This window comes from Mustela erminea, chromosome 8, assembly GCF_009829155.1.
Source record: "Mustela erminea isolate mMusErm1 chromosome 8, mMusErm1.Pri, whole genome shotgun sequence".
Lineage (NCBI taxonomy): Eukaryota > Metazoa > Chordata > Mammalia > Carnivora > Mustelidae > Mustela > Mustela erminea.
In genome coordinates this window covers 95,016,026-95,029,578 of record NC_045621.1, presented here as the reverse complement: position 1 = coordinate 95,029,578, position 13,553 = coordinate 95,016,026, and the positions used below count along the sequence as shown (strand labels likewise).

Below are 13,553 nucleotides of genomic sequence, written 5' to 3'. Positions count from 1 at the left end.
CTAAATATGGTCTTAATTTATTGGAGTTTATTCTAATACTAAATATAGTAATGAATTGTAGGCTAGTCTCATCATGCTGCTGTAGGTTACTTGTAGTCACTGTCATTCACAACAGGGTCCAGGGAAGGGTTGGAGAAGGCAAATTAAATATTGAGGAAGTGGATAGATTTTTATTTTACCTAACTAATTTAAATGTTATTTCTGTTTTTTTAAGATGTTAAATTGTTGTATTGAAAGAAAGAAGGCCCGTGATGAGGGGAGAAAGACAAATACTTCAGATATGCATCCAGGGGATGCTGGAAAAGCTGGAGACCAGCTGGGGCCAGATAATCTAAAAGATATGGATAAGGAAAAGGGAGAGGTAGGAAAATCTTGGGATTCTTGGAGTGACAGTGAAGAAGAATTTTTTGAATGCCTAAGTGATACTGAAGAACTTAAGGGAAACGGACAAGAGAGTGCCAAGAAAGGAGGGCCTAAGGAGATGACAAGCTTAAAACCAGAAGGACGACTATATCAGCATGGAAAGCTCACACTGCTACATAATGGAGAACCTCTCTATATTCCAGTGACCCAGGTAGGATATGGATTGACTCTTTAAGTTTTAATTGTTTTTATTTTGTTGTTTTTATCTTCATCCTAGTAGGGAATGATTGCTTTGGGTAGGAGCAATTCTTTAAATAAGCTATGTTCAAAGATCTAAGATTTCAAATCTAAATAAACTATTGGGGCTTTCAGGTATTATCATTTCTGAAATTGAGAAGTGTTTTAAAGTTAGAGTAGATAGTACTTCATCATGGTTAAGGTGATATGTTATTTCTTAAAATGAGTGGTAAATACAGAGGTGTTTAAGAAACAAAACCCCCAAATAGAGAAGGAACAAAAGTAAAAACCCTTTAATTTCTTTGATTAGTTTTGTCTGTTCAAAAATACAGTTCGAAGCCACTTTACACCATTAGGAAGTAGAACAACAACAGTTTAACACCTAAGCAAGAACAGTAGTTCCACTGGGTTATTTTTACATAAGTATGTGAATACATTTTATTGTGAATAACTCAATCTAGAAAAAGTAAAAGCCACTACTCACTAGTAGCTCACATTTTTAGAAGTAGCCATTGTTACTGGTTTGGGTTATAATTCCTTATATCTGTTACTATATATTGCTATATATTGCTGTATATATATGTGTATACATAAGATACATAGTTTGTGGATTTTTTTGGTCTGGACTTTGTTTTTTTGAGATTTTATTTATTTTAGAGAGAGAAGGATAGTAGTGGGGAGGGGCAGAGGAAGAGGGAGGAAGCCGACTCTCATCACTCAGCTCGATCTTAAAACCCTGAGATCATGACCAGAGATGAAACCAAGAGTCAGAAGCTCAACCAACTGTGGCACCCAGGCGCCTCTTTTTTGTTTTTAATTGTATGCATTGTTGTACAACTTTTTGTTTAACCTAGTATGTCTTGGAGATCTTTCCATGTCATTACATGTAGGTCTAGTTTATTCCTTTTTAATTGCTGCATAATATTTCATGGGGAAGAAGAGGCATAGTTTATTTCACCATTCCCTTCTTAATGCATGGTATGTTATTTGCTAGTTTTTGCTATTATAGTGCTACAGTACAAACTCTTGCAGTTTTTCACATATTCTGTGTTCACACTGGAATAATTTTTCTTTAAAGATTTTATTTAGGGGCTCCTGGGTGGCTCAGTGGGTTAAAGCCTCTGCCTTTGGCTCAGGTCATGATCCCAAGGTCCTGGGATCAAGCCCCGCATCGGGCTCTCTGCTCGGCGGGGAGCCTGCTTCCCTTCCTCTCTCTCTGCCTGCCTCTCTGCCTACTTGTGTCTCCTACTACTGTCTGTCCAATGGATAAATAAAATCTTTTAAAAAAATAAAGACTATTTATTTGAGAGAGAGAAAGAGAGAGTGCACAGAGGGAGAATGAGAGGGAGAGCAGACTCCCCGCTGAGCCGCGAGCCTGATATGGGCCTTGATCCAAGGACTCTGGGATCATGACCTGAGCCAAAGGCTAATGCTTAATTGGCTGAGCCACCCAAGCACTCCCACATATGAATTTTTCTTAAGGAAGAAGATAAGAAAAGGATTTGCTAGATAAGCAGATACACAAATTACAAAATTCCTGTTCAAAAAGGCTGTGCCTTTTTAATACTCTGGTCACTGGTGCATATATAGAAGTGAGGGAATACTGTTCTTTACTCAACTTCCCTTTCTCAGTTCCTTTCTCACCCAAACCTGTATTGAGTGCCTAATATATGCCAACCACTCTTCTAGAACTTGTAGATTTAGCAGTAGACAGTAAGGTTCTTGTACTCCTGGAACTTATATTCATATTTTATTTAATTTTTTATAAGTAATTGATGTTACCAGTCATGTAAATTTTTACCAGTATAATGGACAAGAGTAGTATCTCTATGTTTTAGATTGTTTTCTCTGATTTGTTATGAACTTAAGCATCATTTAGTACATTTATTGGCCATCTTTTTCTTTGACTTCCCTGTCAGTTTTCCTTTAGGTTGCTGACCTGTTCTTGCTTATTTATATTAGTCCTTCATATTTTAGATATAGATTCTTTGTTATATATGTTGTACATGTTTTCTCCTGTCATTTAAAAGACATTTGCTTATTTATTGATTTATAAACTATTTATAAAGTGTACAAACCTTGGAGCTACTGCTGGTGAGCTTTTTCATTTTTGAAAACTCAGGTAGCTGCCATCCAGATCATGATGTGGAAAATTCCCATCATCCTAGAACAATACTGATCAATAGAAGTTTCTGTGAAAACAGAAATGGACATTTTCTGTCTGTCCTGTCCAGTACTATAGCTATTACCCATTTGTAGCCATTGAGTGCTGAAGGGTGGCTAATGCAACTGAGGAACTGAATTTTTTTTTAATTTACTAAATTTACTTAAATTTAAATAGTCTGGTATATTGGATAGCATAACCCAGTACTCCCCTCCAGGTAAGTTTTTTCTGACTTTATCACCATAGGTTAATTTTGTCAGTTTTTGAATCTCATACATGCAATTATGTTCTGTTTACTCTTTTGTATATAAAGGCAGTCATGCATTTCTTACTCTTGCATTGAGCCTTTTTAAAACTACCATGTGTGAGATTCTTCCATGTTGTCACATGAGTCGTTATTTGTGTGTGTGTGTGTTTTATTACTTTATAGTATTCTGTTATGTGAACATGCCATAGTTTGCTCATCCATTCACCTGCTGATGGAATTTGAGTTGTTTATAGTTTGAGCTATTACAAATACATGAACATTCTTTTAAGTGTCTTTTGATGAATGTAGACACTCATTTTCTTTTAGATACATTTCTAAGAGTAGAATGGTTTTTGCCATATGGTAGAAATATGTTCTTGTTTTAGTAGATATTGCCACATGGTTTCCCAGAGTGGTTGAATAGTTTATATATTCCCTCCAACAGTGTATAACAATTGTTGTTGATTCCACATAATCCCTAACATTTGGTGTGTCACCAGTCCCAGGTTTGATGATTTCCTAGGAGGACTCATAGGACTCAGCATATAGTTGTGCTCATAGCTATAATTTATTATAGTAAAAGGATACAAAGCAAAATCAGGAGTAGGAAGTGGCCCGTGGGACAAAGTTTGGAAGATATCATACAGACTTCTAAGAGTCCTCTCCTAGTTTGGTCACACAGGATATGCCTAATTCTCACTCCAGCAGTAAATTATGATTGCATGTGAAATGTTGTCTACCAGAGGGAGTTTTTAGAGGGCCGGTGCTCCGAGGTTTTACTTGGGGGGCTGGTCACATTGGCACCCTTCACCTAGCATGTACCTTAATTCCAGATTACTGGAAGGAAAACAGGTGTTCAGCATAAACCATATCGTTTGCACAAATAATTTAGGCACATTGTGCCATTTTTATCAGTTCTGAGTATGGTGGGGACCCTGTCAGAATCCAAGTTTCTAGATGCCAACAGAGGGTCAACTTTGCAAACAGGCCTTTCAGAGGCTAGCAGTCTGAAGTCTGCTATGTTGAGTCTTCTATGAATGTTTGACTATTTCAGTCATTTTAATTTTTGGCCTTTTGGTGGGTATGTAGTAGTATCTCATGTTTTTACATTTCCCTGGTGAGTGATGGTCCTGAATACATTTTCATTATTATATTTTATATATTGTCCATTTGGATATTTCCTTGGTGAAGTACTTATTCAGAATCTTTGCCTATTTTTTAAAAGTTGGGTTTTTTTTTGTATTGTTTTGCTTTGTTTCTTCATGTATTTTGTGTGAGTTTTTAGCCAGATATATGTATTATAGATAACTTCTCCAATCTATGGCTTGTGTATTCATTTTCTTAATGATGCCTTTTGTTGAATAGACATTCTTAATTTTAATAAAGTCTGAGTTGTCAGTGTTCTTCTTATGTGCATAGTGCTTTGTCTCCCTATTAAGAAATCTTTTTCTACCCTAGTGTCCTGGAGATAGTCTCTTATGTTTCCTTCTGGAAGCTTTATTGTTTTACTTATTGCATTTATATTTGTGACCCACCTCAGATTGACTGTGTTTGGTATGAGGAAAAGGCTGATTGTCTTTTCTCTGTAAGGATATATAATTATGTTCCAACACCATTATTCAAAAGAACTGCTTTTTCCCACAGAATGGCAGTAGTGTCTTTGTTGTAAATCATGTATCTTATGTGTTTTGGTCTATGTCTGGACTATTTATTCTCTCCACTACTCTCTATCCTTGTACCAATAAGGTACTATATTACTGTAACTTACAGTCTTTCTGTCTTGTGGTATAAATCTTTTAACTTTGTTCTTCAAGATTATCATGGCTGTCCATTGCATTTTTATGTAAATTTGAGAATCAGCTTGTCATTTTTCACAGTACAAAATAATCCTGCTGGGATTTTTATTCTATATTGCATTGAATTTACAAATTAATTTAGGGGGAATTGACCTCTTAACTATTTTGAGTCCCATGACCATGAAATACCTTTCATTTTATTTAAGGTTTCTTTTACTTTCCCTTATCAGTGATTTATAGTTTTCAATGTAGAGGTTTTGCACATCTTTTATTAGATTTAATTCATAGTCTTCATTATTTCTTAAATGTTATAAATGGCATTTAAAAAATTCCATTGAAATTTTCCCCCCCGAAATGTAGAAACAGTTGATTTTTGCATACAGACTTTGGATGTAGCAATCTTAGCACATTTACATATTATTTCCAGCAGTTTGTAGATTATTTGGAGCTTTCTGTATATATACTCATGCTGTCTGTTAACATAGACAATTTGAATTTTGATTTTCTAACCTTTATACTTCTTAATTCTTTTTCATACTTTATTGTACTGGACCACCAGTACTGTGTTGATTAATGTTTGGATACCTGCTCTTGCTCTCAATTTCAGGAGGAAAACATATAATAATCGTTGAGTGTATCTGATGTTGTTATCATTTATCATATTAAGGAAGTTCTTTTCTATTCCTAGTTTTTGAGGGTTTTTATCATGAACAGGTGTTATATTTTATCCAGAGCTTTTCTGCATATTGAGTTTATCATTAAGCTAATCGTGAATTTTAAGGGAAACAGCACATAATAAGTGAACATTGTTTAGTACACAGTAAGCACTCAGTTTTTAGCTTTTATTCTTCTGAGCACTTTTTCTTATAAGACATAAGTGGCTAGTATTGCTTCTCAGGATGCAAGGATTTACTTAAAAGTTTGTAAGCAGTTTGTATATATTTTTTTTAGATTTTATTTATTTATTGGACAGAGATCACAAGTAACCAGAGAGGCAGGCAGAGAGAGAGAGAGAGAGAGAGAGAGAGAGGAGGAAGCAGGCTCCCCGCTGAGCAGAGAACCCAGTGTGGGGCTTGATCCCAGGACCCTGGGATCATGACCCGAGCCAAAGGCAGAGGTTTTAACCCACTGAGCCACCCAGGCACCCCAGCAGTTTATATATTTTAAAATGGGTTGATTAATTTCAATAATTATGCAGTTGGATATTGGGATTTTTGTTTGATAATAACTCTCTTATCCATGCTTACACAGTTTTATGCCAGGTGGCTATCATTTACAAGGTTAGTTTTTTTTGTTTGACAGGCTGTATGCTTTTTGTTCATTATATCCTTTTAAAAGTAAATTATATTTCATAGGTATTTCATTATTAAATTTTAGTATCAGGAAAGAATACTCTAATACTATAGAACAAGTGTATAGTTAATCTAATTTTGTATGGGAGCATGCAGTTGGCATTGAGGTCTTGTGGTATAGACATTGGTTTTGGAATCTACCAGAACTAGATTTATATTCTGGCACACCACTTAATAAACAGTATTGCTAGTACAAGCTGTGTTTTCTTTCTGAGACTTGTTTTGATCTCTAATAAAAATAATAGGTTGGTTTGCATTTTTTAGAATTTTGTGTAAATTTTATTCATTTTTATTTTGTGTGTATAGGAATTCTATCAGCATAATTATTTTGAGATTCAGACATATTGTTGTTATATCAATGGTTCATTCATTTGTATTGCTTAGTAGTGTTCCATTGCATGGATACACCATAGTTTGTTAATCCATTCATTTTTCATAAGGAAACTTTGAGGAGTAATGGATATATTCATTATTTAGATTTTGGTGATTGTTTCATGGGTGTATACTCATCAGATGTACCTTTTAAATTACTCTGTGTCAATTATACTTCACAAAAGTGGTTAAAAAAGTTAAGTGGTTCTGTGATCAGTGATTGACAGAAGAAAAGTCTTTCTCCTCTGTCATATCTCCAGTTCAAAACCCTGTTTATTTGTTTAATAATCAAATATTAAATATTTTAAAAGCCAGTAGTAGTTTGTATTACTCTGGGCTGTTAAGGATTAAACCACATATGTTTAAAAGCATTTGGCATGTAAGTATCCAGCAAAGGTTAATTTATTTTATCTTTCTCTTTCCAAGTTTTCATAACAGTATTCCTTATATTTAATGATCTAGTTACATCTATGTTGTCTTGGTTTGATTGGGTTAATGAAGATTCCAGGAAAGTTTTTCTGGAAGCTCAGGCATTATTTCTTTTTAAAAGGCTGTACCCCCCTCATTCATTTTAGATGATTCATTTTCTATATTCAAATTTATTATATAAATCTGGAATAATTTAAACTTTTTTTTCTCAACATACATTCTATGTGTTTAAAAATTCATTTTTATATTTTACGTTTAGGCCTGATTTGTTTAGGCAAATCAGGGCAGATTTTTAGTCTATTTTACTTTCTTACTTTAAAGTTACAAATCAGGGCAGATTTTTAGTCTATTTTACTTTCTTACTTTAAAGTTAATCTCACTTAAATTATAATCATTGTATGTGTATTTTACATAAATGGTTGGAGTTCAAAATGATCTCAGTTAAAACAGTTAAAATTTCACAAAGTTATCTTAAAATGTGCCATTAATCAGTTGCCCACTTCACACACACACAAATAAAACTTTATATAGATCCTTGCTTCGTAGGAATTAAAGCACACTTTCATAGTTCTTTCTTATAGACATAGTTCAACCTAAAATTTATGGCTAGGAAAAGCTCAAAGACTTTACCTAATATTCTGGAGGCAGAGCTAGATCTCTTAGAGCAAGAGTCCTTAACTAGTGGATTGAACCAAATTAGTAGTTCTCAAAGTCAGCCTCAGATGGATGTCTGAGATTGTGTGTTCAGTTTGACACTTGAGTTTTGCCACTTGATTTTGGCTAGGTCACTTATCTCTGTACCTGAGTTTCATCAGTTGTGGAATGCTCTGACCTCCTCTCCATGATCATATGAGATGATGTATATTGAGAAAGCTTTGGGCATATTTAGAAGTGGTAGATATGAAAGTGTATGGTCCTCGGGCTACTTGCTGATTATATTCCTTGTAATCTGTTCTTTACTTAGAGTTGGCTCGAGATTTCCAGGTGGGAGGGGTATCAGTATCTTTTCAATGTCTTGTTCCTTTCTTGCCATCCTGAGATTTCAGGGCTATGGGACAATGAAAAGTAGCTCCTTCCTAATGAAGAGACTGAAGGCCTCTGCTCTTGTTCATATAATTTTTTAATTTGTGGTATTTGATATCAGTGGGAGGTTATAATTAAAACCTAACTATTTTGTTTCCAATTGCTAGCTAACATTTATTGAATATGTGCCAGGATTTTTTCTTCACAAGAAAGAGTCACAGAGAGCTTGAGTGATTGTCCGGGTTCCTAGAGCTGGGATTCAAACATAGGCATGTTATTTCTAGAGCCCAAGCTCTTAACCACTGTGTCATATTGCCTTACCTATGATTATTCAACCCTGAGTATCAGTGTGAGACTTTAAATGTGATGCATGTTCATTTTACATAAAACAAAAATTCGTGATTCTATAATCCACAGATGATCACTGGTAGAGCAGTTTCTTTCAATTTTTCAATTATCAAACAATTTTCCTATTATTGTACATTGAGATTCTTTCCATTTATCGCACTATTATAAGTAATCCTGTGGTGCTGTTTCTAGAAGTGGATTATTGGGTCAGAGAGCATGATCATTAATGCTGTGTATTGATTCCCTGATTGTCATCTAGAAAAGTTTATACATTATGTTCTCTTCAGCAGTGTGTGAAAGTGCCCAATTTAGGTTTGTTTCAAAAATGAGGATAGTAGAAGAAAAGTTATTTTCTTTTGTTTTTTGTTTTGTGTTTTGAATGCCATAGCTTTACCATGCTCTTAATTTATTTTTGACAGATATTTGTGAAAATTATTTATATTTGTGGCAGTGGTTCTCAACTGGGGAGTGATTTTTGGCCCCCAGGGATATTTGGTAATGTCAGGAAACACTTGTGATTGTTGTGAGGTGGAATAGTGATAATAGCCCTCTAAAAGGTAGAGGCAGTAGACGCTGCTAAACATCCTACAATGCATAGGACAGGCTCACCACAAAGAATTATTCTGTCTAAAATGTCACTAGTGCTGGGGCTCTAAAACCCTGCTTTATAGTAAGCTCTTAAAATCTAGAAGGAATGTATTTATTGGGAAGATGCTCTGAAAAGTTATTTCTTTTTTTTTATTTTTTAATTTTTTTTAAAGATTTTATTTATTTATTTGACAGAGAGATCACAAGCAGGCAGAGAGGCAGGCAGAGAGAGAGGAGGAAGCAGGCTCCCTGCTGAGCAGAGAGCCCGATGCGGGGCTCGATCCCAGGACCCTGAGATCATGACCTGAGCCGAAGGCAGCGGCTTAACCCACTGAGCCACCCAGGCGCCCCTGAAAAGTTATTTCTATTGGGCTTTATGTTACTATCTAGGAATAGAAAAGTTGATTTTTTTTTTTTTTTTTTTGGCGTTAACAATCAAGCAGGCAAGTTTTGTTTGGTTAGTCTTTGAATTGTTGAGTGCTTCATATTTCAGATATAAAATCTAATGGAATCAGTTCTTAGAGAACTTTCCTAAGAGCCTTTGAACAGCTTGGAATGTTCAGAATGATTCTATAGTTGTGTCTTCCTTTAGGTTTGCCTTAGCTTCTTTTTTATTTGGGGTTACCATTAAAATCTATAATGTCTCTGATTCTCAAAATAAAAGTCCAAAAACTTCTTGTGGGAATTAGTAATTAGAATATTTTTGGAACCTATACTCAAAGCAGCTTTTTCAACATAAAACTTAGTTATTTGGGGTCTTTAATTGGGATTCAGTTAATTTGCCTTTATTTTAATTTTTGTATTCATCAAATTTTTTTCTCTTATGAGTTACAACAAAAGCCTGGTTGAACTGCGATGGCATATATAAGCATATCATTAAGACTTCACTTCTTACAGTTAAGAGGCAGGAAAATGTTCAGTGCACCCAGATTCCTCTCTCTTTTATTAATCCTGTCGAGGAAGACATGATAATCTTATTTGTTGGGGGGGGGGGGGTCCTGAAAGTCATATCTATTATTAATTCATTAATTTTTTATGTGGGTTCCAAAAAACTTGGAATTTCTCTAAATTCTTTTAAATACAGATCTTGTGACTGCTAGAGCTGATATAATTGTTGTCTTTATTCTATTTTTATAGTTCTGCTTTTTCTAAAAAAAAAAAAAAAGCTATTCATGAGGTTTGTCCTTTTGTGCTTCACAGGAACCAGCACCTATGACAGAAGATCTGCTAGAAGAGCAGTCGGAGGTTCTGGCTAAATTAGGTACATCAGCAGAAGGGGCTCACCTCCGAGCACGCATGCAGAGTGCCTGTCTGCTTTCAGATATGGAGTCTTTTAAGGTGGGTCACACTGGCAGAGCTTGAGAGTCTATTTTGAGCTATTTTGGGATAAAGCTGTGAAAGTCACTCTCTAAAGTGGTGTGAAGGCCTGAATGTCCTTTTTATTAAACGTTTTGATTTCTTAGTAGTTACAACAACCTACATTTATCTCCTAAAGGTCGTAGCCAGACTTGCTTCTTAAATTTAAAAAAGTAAAGAACAGTCTTTGAATCGTAGTCAAAACTTGAGAATTGAATCATTTCTTTATGTGCATTGGAATGTTTTTCTTCTTTGTGTATGTTTAGCCAATTTAATGCTAAACCTTTAGGATTTAATGTAGGCTGCTTCATTCAACAGACCTTTTGCTTGCCTACTTTGTGACTTGTGTGATTAGATAAGTAGGAAATACAATGCTTATCCTCAGTTACAGTCTGTTGAAGCTATGGAGGGAGATATTTGTAAATAATAACGTGATATTCACTTATGAAGGCAATGTCAGAAAGGTGACTGACTTTATTGAGTGGGTCATGGAGGGTTTCTCAGAAGAGTCACCTTTTAGGATGAGTGGGCATTTTTACCTGGAGAAGATAATTTTAAGCTTAGATATAGGCCTGTATTAGAACATAGAGGATTCAGAGAATGGTGACATTTAGCTTATTAGCTTAAAACCCCAGGGAGGAAAAAAGGTCTTTTGTTTTCGAATTACTTATTCTTGAAAGCCCAGGTAAAACCATGTATATTAAAAACAACAACAACAAAACAACCAGGTGGGTAGTCTAGTGGGCCATAGGCTTTCCTTGTGCCTCCTGCTGATAACTCTGAACTCTCATACCCAGATTTTCCTCCTTGACCTGCTACTATCTCTGATGGCCTCGCCTCCATCTCCCCATTCTGTAGCTTCCAATCAGTCCTGCTTTCATACTGTATGCCAGCCTGAGTTTGATTTTTTTTCCAATATAAATACCCTATGAAAACCGATGTCACTTTTATCTTTCCTGTTAGCAGATTTTAGTGAGAGTAAAAGGGAATGCTTTTATTCTCTGCTTATTTTCCCCATCTTTACTAAAAGAAAAAAAAATCTTCAGGAAACCTCTTGAGAGGTACATGTTTTTCTTAGAGATACAAAAGATGCAGAAAAATCTGAGCATTTTGTTCTCCCATGAGGCAAGAAGAGAGACTTAATTGTTTTAAAACAAATAGTTGGTATAATGGATAAAGAGGTGACACCGCTGACTCTCAGGACATCTGATAAATCACAAAGGTAGAAAAGGGTGTATGTACATGGTAGGACCTCGTTAGCAGCTGTTTTCATACCTGACTTGTAGCTACCTTCATATTTATATGCCCCTGTCCTGCTACAGCATCCTTGCAGAGGTACTTACAAGATGAAATTCCGAAGTGGAACTGTAAAAGTTTTCCTTATAGAAACATATTGGCTCCTCATGGGAACATTCTGTATAATGACAACACTGTACCTCACAAAATTGGGTTCATTAGACTGTTTTAGACTAACTTGAGTACCTACAAATTTCTTAAAACATGGTTTTTGTTGTTGTTGTTTTTTTTAAAATTTTTTTTTATTATTTATTTTCAGCATAACAGTATTCATTATTTTTTCACCACACCCGGTGCTCCATGCAATCCATGCCCTCTATAATACCCACCACCTGGTACCCCAACCTCCCACCCCCCCGCCACTTCAAACCCCTCAGATTGTTTTTCAGAGTCCATAGTCTCCCATGATTCACCTCCCCTTCCAATTTCCCCCAACTCCCTTCTCCTCTCTAACTCCTCCATGCTATTTGTTATGCTCCACAAATAAGTGAAACCATATGATAATTGACTCTCTCTGCTTGACTTATTTCACTAAGCATAATCTCTTCCAGTCCTGTCCATGTTGCTACAAAAGTTGGGTATTCATCCTTTCTGATGGAGGCATAATAGTCCATAGTGTATATGGACCACATTTTCCTTATCCATTCGTCCATTAAGGGCATCTTGGTTCTTTCCACATTAAAACATGGTTTTAATTTCAAATAGCCAATGTACACATTTGCCCTCTGTGTGGGAATCAGTTAATATATTTAAGGTTATAAATTCATTCTAAAATAGACATGGTTGCCTTTCCTTTTTTATATAGGGATGACTCGGTATTAGGGGCCCTTAGGAGAGTCTGCAGAGCTTTGGATGAATGCTGATATTACCAGAGGTACCTACACCTTGTGGTAGGACAGGGCCTATTCTCAAACATGTCCTTGGAGTACATACCTTAACAGTAGAAGTAAAGCCATAGCTGAAATGAGCCTTGACCCTCTCCTGGTAACTGTACGTTCAGTCTGGTACAGTAAGGTCCAGGCAGATGGAAGAATTTTTGGGTGAAAAGTTTTTTTTTTTTTTAAACTTTGTAGTGCATTAATTCAATTATTATTTTCTTTAAGTTCTTAAGTTTTTGTGTGAATATGATGTTGCCTGGTTAATAACCAGATCTTTGTACATGAATCCTGAGTCATGCAGCAATCTTGATCCATTGCAGTTCACAGCATTTTTTTTGTTGTTGTTGCCATGATGCCATAGCCCTTAGAAATTTATGTTGTTGATTCTCAGTTAAGGACCTTCCTCTGAGTCCTCATCCCTCGGGGGTGGATTTCCTAAATTGATGGGGATAGTGAAGCTGAGAGATTGTGAACTCAATGAGGAGAAATGGGAAGTTTTGCTCTTCACATTTAAGGCTGACTGTTCTTATCATGCCCATTTTCATTTTGGTTGGAGGTTAATTTAATTTAAAAAGGAAGAAAATGATCTGCTTATTAGCATATCCTTGTTAATGTTTATATCACTTAATTATTTCAGGAAAATAAAATAATACTCTTGGCAGTAAGTATATGTTATGGTAGAGAATTTAACCAAAAAGGTATGTGTTTAATATATGCACACATATCTTTTGAGTGTGTGTGTGTGTATCTCTGTGTATACACTTGCAAAAAAGACTTCCATGCATTACCACTAACACTGTGAAGCTGCTTCTTTTTCTTAGTCTTAATTGTAGAGTTCCTTAAAGAATTTTGGTATGCATTATCATTAATTCTATAGACTTATCTACTAAATAAAAGTTTAATTAGTTGGTTTCAGAAACCTGAAAAGCAATAGTTTGAATTCCAGTTCCTTAACAGGACAAAAAAATTTATGTGATAGTAATTTGCTATATAAAGCACAAGAATTGATGACTGAATAGAACATTTCTGAGGTTAGCTGATACTTATTACAGTACCAGTATTGATTTGCTGAGGGGAAAAAAACAGTAGAGCTTTTCTATTATT

At 35.3% G+C, this 13,553-nt stretch overlaps 1 protein-coding gene across 4 annotated transcripts in view; it reads left to right on the top strand.

Moving 5' to 3' along the window:
• The window catches only part of RAB3GAP1 (RAB3 GTPase activating protein catalytic subunit 1), a 113,828-nt gene that overhangs the window by 78,658 nt on the left and 21,617 nt on the right, over positions 1 to 13,553 (top strand). For all 4 annotated transcript variants that reach the window (XM_032354077.1, XM_032354076.1, XM_032354078.1 and 1 more), the window contains 2 exons: positions 215 to 574; positions 10,120 to 10,257. In XM_032354077.1, the coding sequence (XP_032209968.1) occupies positions 215 to 574; positions 10,120 to 10,257 (498 nt within the window). The remainder of the gene's footprint in view (positions 1 to 214; positions 575 to 10,119; positions 10,258 to 13,553) is intronic.